Below are 13,204 nucleotides of genomic sequence, written 5' to 3'. Positions count from 1 at the left end.
AAGAACGATAAGATAGCAGCGACCGACCAAGGCACTTGACTGTTGTGGCCCTATTCCCGGCCCAGAACGTGGCATCCTTGCAAGGCATTATGTTTTGATCAGGCCGTTTGCCACACATAAGTATAATTTCAAGCAAATATGTGGGCTGGCCTGAAACTTAGCATGAAGCGTGCAAATTTATTGGTGTATACTTTTGAGCGCAGCTTTAATTAAATATTTATGCTGCAAATTCTATGCTTTACTAGGGCTTAATGTTATGAAAGGGATTTCTGAATTACTTACAAAATAATATTAGCATTATTTGTTGCTAGGGTAAAAAAGCTGCGTATCCGGCCAAACGTCTTTTTGCTGCACTGTCTCACATTATTTATTTGATTTTCGTTGGCTGACGTTCGTTTGTTCTCAGCGTCTTTGGTGTGATTTATTTCGGCAGCGCACAATGTACTTTCTTTTCAAAAGAATCATAAATTTCAACGCACTGCCCCAGCAACACGCAATTGTTGTTGCTGCTGTTCTTGTTTTTGTTGTTTCTTCGGCCCTTGGTCGCTCGTGTCAGCCTCCCGGACTGCTCCCTGCTCCCCCCTATGCTAGAGCGACGGCAATTGAGTTATCCGAAAAAGGCTATCTAGCCGGAAAGAAAAAAACATACTTATTTATTGTATTTTTATGGCGCCTAGGCATTCGGCCTAAGCCGCATACAATTTTGTTGAAAAATGTAAAGCATACCCCTACGCCACCCCCTTCCCTTGCTCATGCTTCTGGCCCTGCCCCTGGGGGCCATTGAGAATTATGAGCTAAACGCGACACGCGTGTCCTAGGAGCCACAGGGCCTGAGCTGAGCCGGACACAGACTCTATCCAGGCCAGCCCAGGACAACACATGATGATTTGTGGTCGGCTATTTGGCCAACAAGGCAACTGAGATTCGACCCTTTCGTTTGAATTACAGCGGCAGCAAAAGTGACACCACGGGGCACAAGGATTGTTAACTAAATGCGACTAAAATGAACTAAATCGAGCTGATATTTGTTTAAAAACTACAATTTATGTTGTTAAAAAGGTCAAATTTATGTCCTTGAGATTAACTTAAATTGGGCTTTTAAGCCGAATGCTAATATCACCAGGTTTTCGAGTATTTCATATTCTCCCCTGTCCTCATCAGGAGTTCATAGAAAAATTATTTTGCACAAAGCAGGCACACAGAGGAAAGGCTATTTATTTGCATAGTCAAGACAGGATTTTAATGTACGTTAAGGGGGTACAAAAAGAAACCACATTGCAATGGGCGTCCACACAATATGCATCAGTCATATATATGAAGATCTTGCAATTTCTCTGCTCTCCTCTATAAACACAGAGAATTAAATACTTAGCTGCTTTTTATTGTAATCTAATTTGTCTTTATTATTGTAAATTATCACAATCATTTGCTATAACTCTCGTCCCTAACAAACTGAAATCCGAAATCCTTTCAGTTGTGATTCGATTCGTCGATTTGCACCTGAATCGGCGTCCGATAAGCACTTTGTGCCAGCATTGAGACCAGAACCATTTCGACCAGTATCAAAATATTGATGATGGCTGCAAATGAAATAAGTCCCTCTTTAGTTAAGTTACCAAACAAATCGCTCTCTCTAAATACTTACTCTGTTTGTGGATCGTATGATTGATGGGATATTCACCGCCCAGCTGAAAGGAGTTAAGCTGCTCGTAGAGTATCAGATACTGCAGCTTGCAAAGCATCACCACCAGCTGCAGGCAGAACATCTTCTTTCGCAGCTGATAGTCGCCGCGGAGCTTGGTAATCATGCGCACCGTGATTTGCAGAGACCAGGCGCCCAAAACGATCGACATTATGATGAAGGGTATGAAGAAGAACACCACCTGGCGATACAGATCCCGATCACGATAATAGAGTATATTCATGATGAGCATTATGCTGCCCTGCCAGAAGGGCATCTGCCAGACCATGTACCGGGAGATGCACAGCTTTGCCTTCGTCGGCACCACCATGGGCAGGCAGAGGCAGCAGCAGCAGCACGGGGGCGTAGCCAGCGTAACTGGCTCGCCGGATGTTTCCTTCAAATAGTTCTGCTCCGAGTCGACGTAGCGAAAGAGCAGCGTGCGAAAAACTGGACCGCCTATCATGAACATGACATGCATCACCGTGTGGCACATGAACCAGGAGTACGGCACCAGTATGGTCACCAGGGCAGCCACCGATATGATCGGATACAGACTGACCATCATTATGGAGGGTATCCTGAGCGGTTTGTTCAAATGACGACGCAGCCGCGATACGGTCGTCAGGTATATGGAAATGTTGAGTATGGTCAGCAATGCGGCTATGAAGATGGCCAGCGAGAGAAAGGCCGTCATGTCTGTGAGAGATAAAAAAATAAACAGGTTATTCAATTAGCTTCAGTTAGTGGGTGAAGGGGAATAACATGCAGAGTATAAACATTAGCCAGATACTTTTATCAGCTATAACTTGTCTTTATCTTAAATGCAGCAGTTCGCTTGAACGGTTTGCTTACCAAAGAAAATGATTTATTCCAATATTGACTCAAGAGACTTTGGTAATCAAAGAGTGAAATTATCTGGCATGCATAAGGGGTGTGTACTTTAAACAAATTTAAGCTATTTTCGAACAGATTTGTTGATTTGTTAACTAGATGTTAAAAGGCCAGACAGCAAGCCGTAAATAACCAAAAATTAAAGACCATGTTTCTTAAGTTATTTTAAGATAAAAGCATCGGCTGTGTCAATAATAATTTAACTTTGAGGAAACTAAATACCTAGCAAAAGATAAATATTATACACCAGAACTCAATTTCTGCCCCACATATACATATGTTTTCATTGTCTGCAATATACTGAAAGTTTTTACAAAATGTGTCAAACAGACCAAATGACCTCGTAATATAAATATATATTATGAATAACTTGATAGCTTTGTTGTGCTCATGTCCTGGATAAATAAAAAAGCACAAACTAATATGCTAATGGGTCAAGATCTTAACAACTCTTTATGCCCTAGCCGGGCATTTGAAGCGTGAAGCCTATTTGTTCACATTCCGCTTGACTTTTTAACTAAATACACATATTTTGTATGCAAATGAGAACTCATTTGTGCTTAGCTTTTTAGATTTACTCACGTGTATAATACTCCGAGAGCTTTGGATGGCTGTGCATGCTGATTGTGCGATTTCGCTGCAGTTCCAGTTCCAGTGCGACTTGCTCCTGCTGCTCCTGCAGTCGCAGTCGCTCAAAGTCCTCGCGGGAACTCATATTTTTATCACCGTTTCAGTGTGTGTGCGGTATGTGGGTGTGTGTGTGTGTTTAAACTTATGGTAAATTCGAACTAGGGCAAGTTTTAAGCTGGCGGCTTTGATGCTGACTTTTGCGGGTGTTTTACGTTTGCTTTGTTTCACTTCAGTTAACCGCACTTCACATTTTATCACTGTACAAACTTGGCGAGTCTGTGTGTTAACAGATGCGTCTACTTATCCGGCGTGCGGCTGCCTTTTTGTTAGCACTCATAAATGTATCTCAAAGTTTGCACAATATTTTATACACCCGCAAGCACTGCTGTGTGCCGGAGAAATCGTCGCAAAACCAGAGACTACAATGCCAATTACCTAAAGAGAAACACACGAATTTCACAAGGAACTGGTTAATTTAGCTGGTAGTCCAACGAAGATCGCGTGAGGATAATTAATAATTAATATGGTTAAATGATGCTAAACAAAAGTCTAGACAATGGCGATAATCAAATGCAAGGCAATGACCCTTAGACAGATAGCTTAGAAAGTATCCTTAACCTTAGGCTTTCATCTGTTTAGAAAGTACTGCTTTAGAAAGTACTTCTTTTTGTTAACAGAAATCCTTCCTCGTTTATAAATTTCCCAATCAGCTAACCAACTATCCCTACATCCTTTTCTACGCCCATTTTCTGTTCGATTTGCTGATTGCCGTGCGATCCACGCGAATTGCTGATGCCGACTGAGAAACTAGTCCACGTTTCAGTTTGGTTTTATTTTATATGGCCATGTGATCTTATTAATGTCGCAAAACATGGGGGCAGGAGAGCGAGGAGCATGCATAATAAATTACAGCAAACTATTCATTGATTTTGCATTTCAATAATTCAAGACAGCCCAACAGACTGGCACAAATAGACAATCTTAGACTAGCTCGCCCTTTCGATGGCACTTGTTAGACTACCGAATGCCCTAAGTATGCAGATCAACAGCCGGGAAACACGCTGTATTAGAAAGGAATGAAGAAAGAAGAAATCTGAAAAATAAAATAAGCGCCTAAAATTGAACGATGAGTAAATAAATAATGTAAAAATGTGAATCACACGTCACTCTGTGAATGAGTATTAAAACTAAAATTAAAGACAGTTGCTAAACTTAAATCTTATCTGCCTGAATAGATTATATTTTGTTGAACAAGGTGCTCGAAGTTCAGAATTTCATTAGTTCCAAGGTTTCGCTAAATTTCATGTATGATACCTCATACTTTTCATTCGGTTCCCAAGTAGAGCATGAAAGTTGATAAGATTCATAATTTTTCGGAAGTCATTTGTCCGAAATGCTATCAACTGCCCGAGTCCAAGTGTCGAGATCAATTTGCTCACGTGCCTGCCAGATCTAAATGAATATGGACAGCTATTTCTCATCAAGCAATTGACGATCATAGAGCTAATTATTATCTTTACAAGGAACCAATTGAGCGTTTATTAATTCAATATTTTAGATCAATGTAAATAATGTTGGAGGAGATGCACATCTTTCATCACTTAAGTGATGTAAAACGACTCGTTAATATACATATATATGAAATATTACAACACTGAACCTCTTAGCCGAAACAGACCAAGCGTTACAAACGCAACAACAATATGCATAATGCCTTCATCAAATTTTGGGGAGCATAAAATGCAAATCATAAACGAACCTGAAATTGTTGAAGAGCTTTCAACAAGCCGGTCGAGAAGAAGGCACGTGACTTGGCCTAGGGCAACCTACTAAGCCAGAGAAAGAAAGAGAGAGAGGTGTGGTGAGGAGAGGGGGGAGGGCGAAGAGCAGCTCAGTCTGCGCCACTGGCTGTCTAGCTCTGTCTCTTTCTGGCTGATGGCACCCAAAAAAACAGGTTTCAAAACATAATCAACAAGCGACCGGGCATACTTAAACATTGCTTGCATGTATGTGTGCGTATACACATATTAATGCGTGTACATATGTATGCGTGCACATATGTTTATATGTGTATGGCATGTGGTTTGAGTATCTGTCTGTCTTATTGCGCTGGTTATGTAATGAATTGTTGTTGTTTCTCCTTTTTTTATGTCGTCCGTTTGCAAACCGGCAGTAAAGACAGTCACTGTAATTAAAATATCCAACTGTTGCAGTAGCTTCATAACCAGCGCAAAAATAAAAAAAAAAAAAGAGAGAAGCAAACAACAACACGAAAAATCGGTTACTTTTACCCGGTCTGCGACCTTCAGAAGCAGCTGGCAGAAAACGTGCCGAAACGCGCTTCAAGTCGTTCGAGAATTGTGACATCAACGAATGCCACAATGGAAATGTAATCGGGCTTTGGCTGCAGCCACTGCAGCTAAGTAAAAACTCAGTTAAGCAAATATTTATTTCACCAGTTGGCCAATAATTTTCTATGATTAATTTACAACAGCCACATAAAATACTTGATTTGCTTTTGTTGCACAATTAGCACAGAACTCGATTTTGGCATTTAGCACCTTTTTTTTGGTTTTTGATTCGTAAACGAAGCGTCCCCAATAAACGTCATAAAAATCATTTTTTGTTTCACATATTTGTTAACAACTTGCAAATGGCCAACGCACGCAACCGACAACAACAACAACAACAGAAACAACAAATACAAATAACAATCATTAAAGAACTTAAGCGGGGCTATGTAAAACCAGACAAAGTGCTAAGTTTGCAAAAAGTTTTAAATATATTGTGGCAGTCTCCATCGACTTGATTAAACGTCTATAATCGATAAATGAAAGACAAGTCGTGAACAGGGACAGACTAGATCAGCTCTCGGTGAAAATTGTGAAATCATTTGAATTATAAGATTTTTTGGTAATAAATAAAATATGCAAGTGAAGCCGCATATATTAAACAATTTCGAAGATCTAATGAAAGGTTCAATTTTGGTTTTTGGAGTTTTAAAACAATAAACTCTTTAAAATAATGAATGAAATTGTGTTTATTTTTTTATTTTAAATATTCAGATCAAATAAACAAGGAACTTATATTCTTTAAAGGTTAAATCATGTTTTAATAAACAAGTATTGACATTGGCATTACAAAAAAATGACTGTTGAAAACCGCAAGGTCCAACTCTTAAATGGATAGAAATTTATTGAATATCTTAACCGGAGCATGACGTGCCAAACCGACCTTAAAATGATTAGATGCCGTCAAAAGTTGCACATAAATTCATTATTTACAGTCAAATAGAGCACAAAAATATGAAAGCTGCAAAAATACTCCCTTTTAGACATTGAGCAACCTTTGGGCAACAATGAACGCCTTTAAAGCTTGTTGAACATTTAAAAATATTTATTTGCCAAGATGGAAAAGTTTTGCAACGCGCTTTTGGCCCACTTAACGGGCAAATGAAATAAGCCAACAAGTTGTAATACCGTGAAGTACTCATTCGCTTTGCCTGCTCGGTATTACCATGTCTGACAGTTGGAATACACCTTTATTTTCCCGACCATGCCACAAGCGAGATTAACAGAAAAAAACCCATGACAAGTCTTCATCAGCGTCGTCTTCAGCAGTCGCAACTTTGTCCCTCGGCTGCGGTTGCTGCCCCTTGGGGCTTTCAAATATTTCAAATGACACACACGACAAGAGACAAAGCAAACACACACAAAAAATGTTAAAGGCTGAAAGAGTAAATAATGAAAAGCACAGCCAAACAAAACGCTGCACGGCCTCACACATTGCCAACAAAAATAAAATGAAATTATGTATAAATGCGCGTACTCAAACTGAAGTAAAATGTTTGGCAATTTTCTTCGAACTTGAGCAAAAGTTATTCGCAGCGGTTATCGAAATCGCAAAACATTCCACAAAATCGAATTTCGATTATTGTGTGGCCACAACTCGACCTCTCGTCCTCACTTTGGGAATTTAAAGTAAAATTCAAGGAAATCTTATATCAAGCTGGCCCCAGCAGGAGATTGTGCGCAAAAATGTGCTAAATATAACAGCAAAGCATCCATTTGTTTTACGCCAATATCCCCGAAGAATAAGGAAAAGGTCTTATTTGAGCTACATTCCAAAAACAAATGCCAATCAACTCAGCTTGCTTGAGGCTAACAAAATAAAAGGAAAATAACTCTCATTATTGGCAGCTGCTAACTAACATTTTTTCACAAGCCAACACGAATGTAATTACACTAGAAATAAATCAATTGCTGTGTTTATATTATATTCAGATAAATCTGAGCCAGAAGAATTTCTAAATTTACAATCTCACAGAGATTGCATTGAACACTTTCATGCCCAACAATCAATGCTCAGCTAAATGTTAGTGCTAAATATAAAAAAACAGAAAAAATTGCAAATTCATCAACATTGACGCGATTTAACAATTATATTTAAGTGCTCAATTAAGTTTGTCAACTTTTTTCTTAGCTATTGCATAATTCACAACTCTCAATGGACAAGCCAAAAAGCACGCATATCGCATAAAATTCACGACCTTGACCATCAAAAGTTGAGTTCACAGCCAAATAGTTTTGTCTGTGACGAGCTTTGTGCACTTTGTATTGTAATTGGCATTTAATTAAAGATATAAGCCAGGCAATTGTAATTTATTTAAAAACATATATAACTTTCACATAGACAACAGCCACAGATTTATCTGCTGTGTTTGTTTATAAATTTCAAGTCGAAACAATTAATTTCATTCAATTGAATAGTGCGAAATGCAAATGATTTGTTTATTGACAAACTGTTTATTAGCCAAAAAAAAACCGCCGCCCCGCCGGCCTATGTACTCTGCTCGAACCCGAATTGATTTTTATTTGAAATAATTTCGAATGCCATTTCCGCTCTCACTCTCACTAATGCAGCACCGTCTCGCTCTAGCTGTCGCTTTTCCGCGCCGTGTGTCGTTCGCTCGCGCGCTGGCCACAAACTGAACTCAAATTTTGCTCAGCCCCAATGCCGATCACGAACGAAACAAAATATTATGCGCCCGGCCAAAACAGCCACAACACAAACAACAACAACAACAAAAACAACAACAACATTAATAATAATAATAATAGCACTCGCCGCTGACGTTGTTACAGCACCGAATTGGTTAACTGTCGAATTGGCGAATTGACGCACCGTCGAAATTACAAATTGACGAATTGTTGCAGAAATCGGAGAGGAGATATATGTGCCATTGCAAAATCCGGAAAATCCGGAAGATGAAAAGTGGAAAAACCTAGCGCAAACCTGACTTGATGATAAAGAGATTTGGCTGCAAGTCGTCCAGAGTTTTTTGTGAATGGATGTAAAAACTCACAAATCGGTGTTAAATCGTTTTTTATTTACGTCACAGATTCCGCAAGGCACAACCCAAAACTTTCGCATATGTAATGTATGAATTCATGTATTTAACATTTCGTTAAGTCAAAAACTTTAACGAAATCTTTACATTGGCAGTGATAAAAAGAAGTGTTGACCCAATAATGCTCTAGTAATAGCTTCGGGTTCGAACCGCAGATAAGGCCAGCAAATTTCAAATAAAATGTGTTGCCAGTGGCAGATACTGATTATAAACCTCAAAAGTGACAGAAATAAAAACTAATTAATAATAAATAAAAATTAATAGAAATTGTGGACAACGTTGCATATGATTTGATTATTGAAAAACGAACATGAAATCGATTATTATATTTATACGCTTTTAAAGGGTATTATAATTTTGTCATGAAGTATGTAACACAAAGAAGGAGACATCTTCAGACATCAAAATATATATATTCTAGATGATATGGCAATGTCCGTCTATCCATCCGTCCATCTGTCTGTCTGTCTGTCTGTCTGCTTGTCCGTCTGTCTGTCCGTGTGTATATTACCATGCGAACGAGGCGCTAAATTTTAATGCTATCGTCTTGAAACTCAGCCTAGGTCCGTCTTCCTCTTGCGGGGTTATATATATGTGTTGCTACAGCCGGATCGGACAACTATATCATATAGCTGCCATGGGAACGATCTATCGGGATTTATTAGTTCCATTATGTTACTCAAACATCTGCAAATCTTATCAAAAATCTGACCATTATATCATATACCTGCTATTGGAAAGATTGGCGGAATAGTAGCATCTTAAAAGGCAAAATACTCTGTTTTCAAAGATATTTCAACAAAAGTCATCATTTTCGAGCTGCGCTGTTCTCACATATCTGCAAAAGGGAAATGTCTGCAAGGAGGGCATTAAAGCTTCGGCATGCCGTGGATTTCCTTAGTTTATAGTTTTTATTATTATTAGTTTCAAGCATAACAAAAGTTTATCTCTTTACATTGTGGCTACTTTGTTACACAAAGCATTGTTGAGCTATCAATAAATATTTAATGAATTGCTTTAATCACATAATAAAGAAAAAAAAGGTAGTTGTTAGTTAAAAGTTCTGGTGTTATTCAAGATCAACACTTTGTGTTAAAACTTTCGATTGATTGCAAAGTGGAGCAGCAATGTTTCTTCCGGTTGCAGGCCCCTCCCATTCAAAGATGAGCTTGGATTTTCTCCTCATTGCGAACAGCGCTAACAGTTCTAAAAGCTTTTGCTCCACGACAAACCAATTAACATGTCTGTCCCTGTCCGTGCGCTTGATACACCTGGCAACGGTCAACATTAGGCACTGCGATCTGAAATAAACGGGCGGTCGTGACATTTAAAACCATGGAATGTAATTTGTAATTGCGCATCAATCAACCCGAATGTTTATCTGACACAGCAGTGAATAATTGCCGAACAGATGCGATTAAATTCATAAATTCACATGCTTGTATACCGAGTAATTTATAAGTATTTAAAATGTATTGTGATTATGGCACACCCGAAACTGCAGACCTAAGTCGAAAATAGGCTATTAACTTACGTACACGTAATTATGATCAGCCGCACATCCGTTTACTAATTTAATGAGTCGACCAATGAGCCTTTTTTGCCTGATAAAAAAGTATAAAGCCGGCTGATATTAAATGCCAATAATAAAGCGCTTGCTTTGCGGGCCGCCCAAAAGTATGCTTTGAATTATGGCCGCGGGGCAACTGGTAACTTGCAGCTTTTTCATGGCACAAGCTGCGGCTCCAACATTTCGGCCAGAAAAAAAAATCTGTTTTGGCCATGTGGCAATTTAAGTTATAATTTGCAAATAAATCTAATTGTGTGTGGCGGAGGGCAAAGCACGCGACGATAAAAAAATAACGAAAACAATTTAAATAAAAGTAAAAGTAAGCCAAGCAAAAAAGCTGCACAGTTCTTAAATTGATAGAGAATTAGAATATTATGCGATGTGAGAAGCGAGAAGCGAGTAAACCAAAAATAGAATTAATTTAAATTGAATTATGTGGAAGGGACCAAAGTGGCGCTTGTTTGTGTTGGGTAGATGTCATGTGGACATTGCTCTTTGTTTCCGCACAGGACGAGGACGAGGTGTGTCTACAAAACAAGCATCAAATAGTTGATATTTCGAATGATGCTTGTCCAAGCGAAAACAGTTGTTGATATAGCTCTAAAGGGATAGAAAAATGGCATTTTGAATCAACTTTGCGCTCAAATGCAATCTCGTATCTCTGTTCAATTTAACACAAAATACTTTCAACTGGCCAAAAAATATTACCAAATTGTCTTTGCTCACGCAATGCCCTCCCAGAGTAGCCATTGCCACTTTGCCATCCTCTTACATTTGCTCTTGCTGTCGTCTAACAGTCAAGATTGCTTTGGCAAACTGCCACCAATCTGCTGTTTCCTTCCCCTTCCCCCCCCCCCCTCTCTCTTTCTCTCTCTCGTCTGCTCCCCTCTTTGGATATAGCCAGTGGCTACATCAGCTCGCATCGTTTTGTGGCGCGACGCGGATTTTAGGCGCTCGCGGCGCTGCCTTTGAAGCTGGCGTCTTCAATGTCGCCGACATCAACGCCTTGCCACAGCGTCGGCATCCCATGTCAGTTTTTATTTTCTGAGCAAATAGGGAGCCATGCAATGCTTTTTAAATGGCGAAATGAACAAGTAGGAGTCTACAAGTCGGCTGTGGCCGAACAGCAGATACCCTGTAACGACCAGCTGAAAGCTACTTGACAGTGCGATTTTAATATGGCACAAAGCACAACTTCACATTTATTATAATTAATTGTAATGCTGGGAAGAAGGTTTTAAAATAGTCTAGATTTCTATTAAGTAAACATGAAGCTGTATACCATTAGGTATTTCTAGTTCTTATAAGCTCCGAGTTGTACTCAAATACCCAATCTTAAAATCGACACCTATTGATTTTAGAGAAAAGGCATGAGCTTCAGATAACTTGCGTCTCCAGCTCTTATTGTCTCAGAGATCTATATGCTGAACGAAGTAATTTACCTTAAGTCTGTTCCACCCATTTGAATGAGAGCCATTGTCGAGGGTATATAAAAGAAACAGAGAGCAATAACTACAAAGAGCAGCCAGTGGCCGCAGCCGGCTTTGCCTGAGGCTGACTGCTGCTGCTTGTTCTTATGCTCCTGCTGCTGCTGCTGATGCTGCTGCTTCCTCTGCCAAGTCGTCAGCGCTGTTGTCGTCGTCTTCATTTCAACTTTATCCTTTCGCGCGCCTTTTTCTTTCTTTTTTGTTTTGTTTTTTTTTTTTCGACTGTTGTTTGCTGTTTAACGAAGCAAATCAACAAATTGTAATGATGCCGGGCGGCGAAGACTGTTCTGCGACGCTTGCACTTTTCGCCACTCCCTGCCCCCGCAAATTGGCCCCTACGCCTCCTGAGCTGAATCTGAATGTTAACCCAAGCCCGCAGTCCTTTTTGCATGGCTCGCTCCACTTGGGACGCACTGTAGCGTAAAATGAATTGAGACATTCATTTCGAACCCAAAAAAAAAAAAACAACGGAAAAACAAGAAACAAAAAACAAAAAAACCGCAAGCTGAGAACCCTTACAAACTTTTCCAACAACTAGTCAGGCACTACGGCCATTACCACACATGCACACTCATAGACACTCCAACACACACACACACAGAGAAGCGCACAAAGCTGTGAATGCAAAAGTGGCAAACGTTTCACAGCACTCAGCAAATGCTCAGGGGCTGCTGTTGTGCATTCAGGTGTGAAGTTTTTGGTCGGCGCACAAAAGTATGCTACAATTAATTAAATCATGCAAAGGTTAGCGCAACTTTTGAACACGACATGCAAGTTGGACGTCAGCTGCAAAGGGGCAAGAATTTGGTTATTGTGTGTAGACAAGTTCAATGCCGTCATTGAGTCCTTGTCAGCCTGTCAGATAGTAGTTGGAGATTGTCTAATCGATCTTTATATTTGCTCTTCGTAAAAGGTTTCTGCAATTTGCATACAGCAAATAGTCGAAAGTAGGAAAACACCGCTCTGAGCAACATGGTCCACGCTCGATTCCCCCAAGTGCCCGGCAGCCCCATCGGCATGCCTTTTTTGTGAAAGCACTACTACTGCTGGCATTTCCGTTTCCGTTTAAGAAAAAAAAAACAGTACAGTCAGACGTTGACTTTGTGCAGACATATATATGCACTTTCTTAACTAGTTCAGTGACTGGTTGGAGTGCGGGATTTATTCTTATATGATATTTGGTTGTAGAGAAAAACTGAATATATAAATTAAAGAAATGTTCAAATTTTGTGTATCAGGACGCATTGCGATCACACAAACCTAAGCATACAAAATACTCTGCCAAAAAAAAAAAAAAAATTCGTATCGCAAGTGCACTTGCAACTTCCAAGAAGCTGGACCAACCGAACGGCAACTCCAAGATAAATTGTAATTTATTCGCTTAGCTGACAGGGGCCCATAAATTATGAGAGCCAAATAATTTGCATGCAGTTTTTTTTGTGCCACCTTCCTGCGCGTATGGACAAGAAAAAGGCCACAAAATAGAGGCAAACCTGTCCAGACTGAAGCTGGAAATAAACCATGTGTTGGTT

The 13,204-nt window shown here is 39.6% G+C and overlaps 1 protein-coding gene across 2 annotated transcripts; it reads right to left on the bottom strand.

The window, feature by feature from the left end:
- Positions 1–1,373: 1,373 nt before the first annotated feature.
- On the bottom strand, positions 1,374–8,184 carry LOC115771521 (organic solute transporter alpha-like protein). Of its 2 annotated transcripts, XM_030717255.1 has the most exons (4): positions 8,114–8,184; positions 3,158–3,640; positions 1,646–2,380; positions 1,374–1,580 (listed from the first exon to the last, which is right to left on the bottom strand). In XM_030717255.1, the coding sequence occupies exons 2-4, from the start codon at positions 3,288–3,290 to the stop codon at positions 1,471–1,473; spliced, it is 978 nt and encodes a 325-aa protein (XP_030573115.1). In that variant the 5' UTR covers positions 3,291–3,640; positions 8,114–8,184; the 3' UTR covers positions 1,374–1,470. The 2 variants fall into 2 exon arrangements, with proteins under 2 accessions (XP_030573115.1, XP_030573116.1); XM_030717256.1 differs by lacking the exon at positions 8,114–8,184 and having other exon boundaries at positions 3,158–4,368.
- Between the last annotated feature and the right edge of the window lie 5,020 nt (positions 8,185–13,204).

Source organism: Drosophila novamexicana, unplaced genomic scaffold (genome assembly GCF_003285875.2).
Source record: "Drosophila novamexicana strain 15010-1031.04,08,12 unplaced genomic scaffold, DnovRS2.1 tig00000072-arrow-arrow-pilon, whole genome shotgun sequence".
NCBI lineage: Eukaryota > Metazoa > Arthropoda > Insecta > Diptera > Drosophilidae > Drosophila > Drosophila novamexicana.
The sequence above is the reverse complement of the archived record's forward strand: the minus strand, read 5'-3'. Positions and strand labels throughout refer to the sequence as shown.

Bases quoted from the DNA above. Each gene is read 5' to 3' on its own strand.
- LOC115771521 (XM_030717255.1), bottom strand. From the start codon at position 3,290: ATGAGTTCCCGCGAGGACTTTGAGCGACTGCGACTGCAGGAGCAGCAG. The intron at 2,381-3,157 runs GTGAGTAAATCT...TATCTCTCACAG, and splicing joins GCTCTCGGAGTATTATACAC to ACATGACGGCCTTTCTCTCG. The intron at 1,581-1,645 runs GTAAGTATTTAG...TTTCATTTGCAG, and splicing joins TCATACGATCCACAAACAGA to CCATCATCAATATTTTGATA.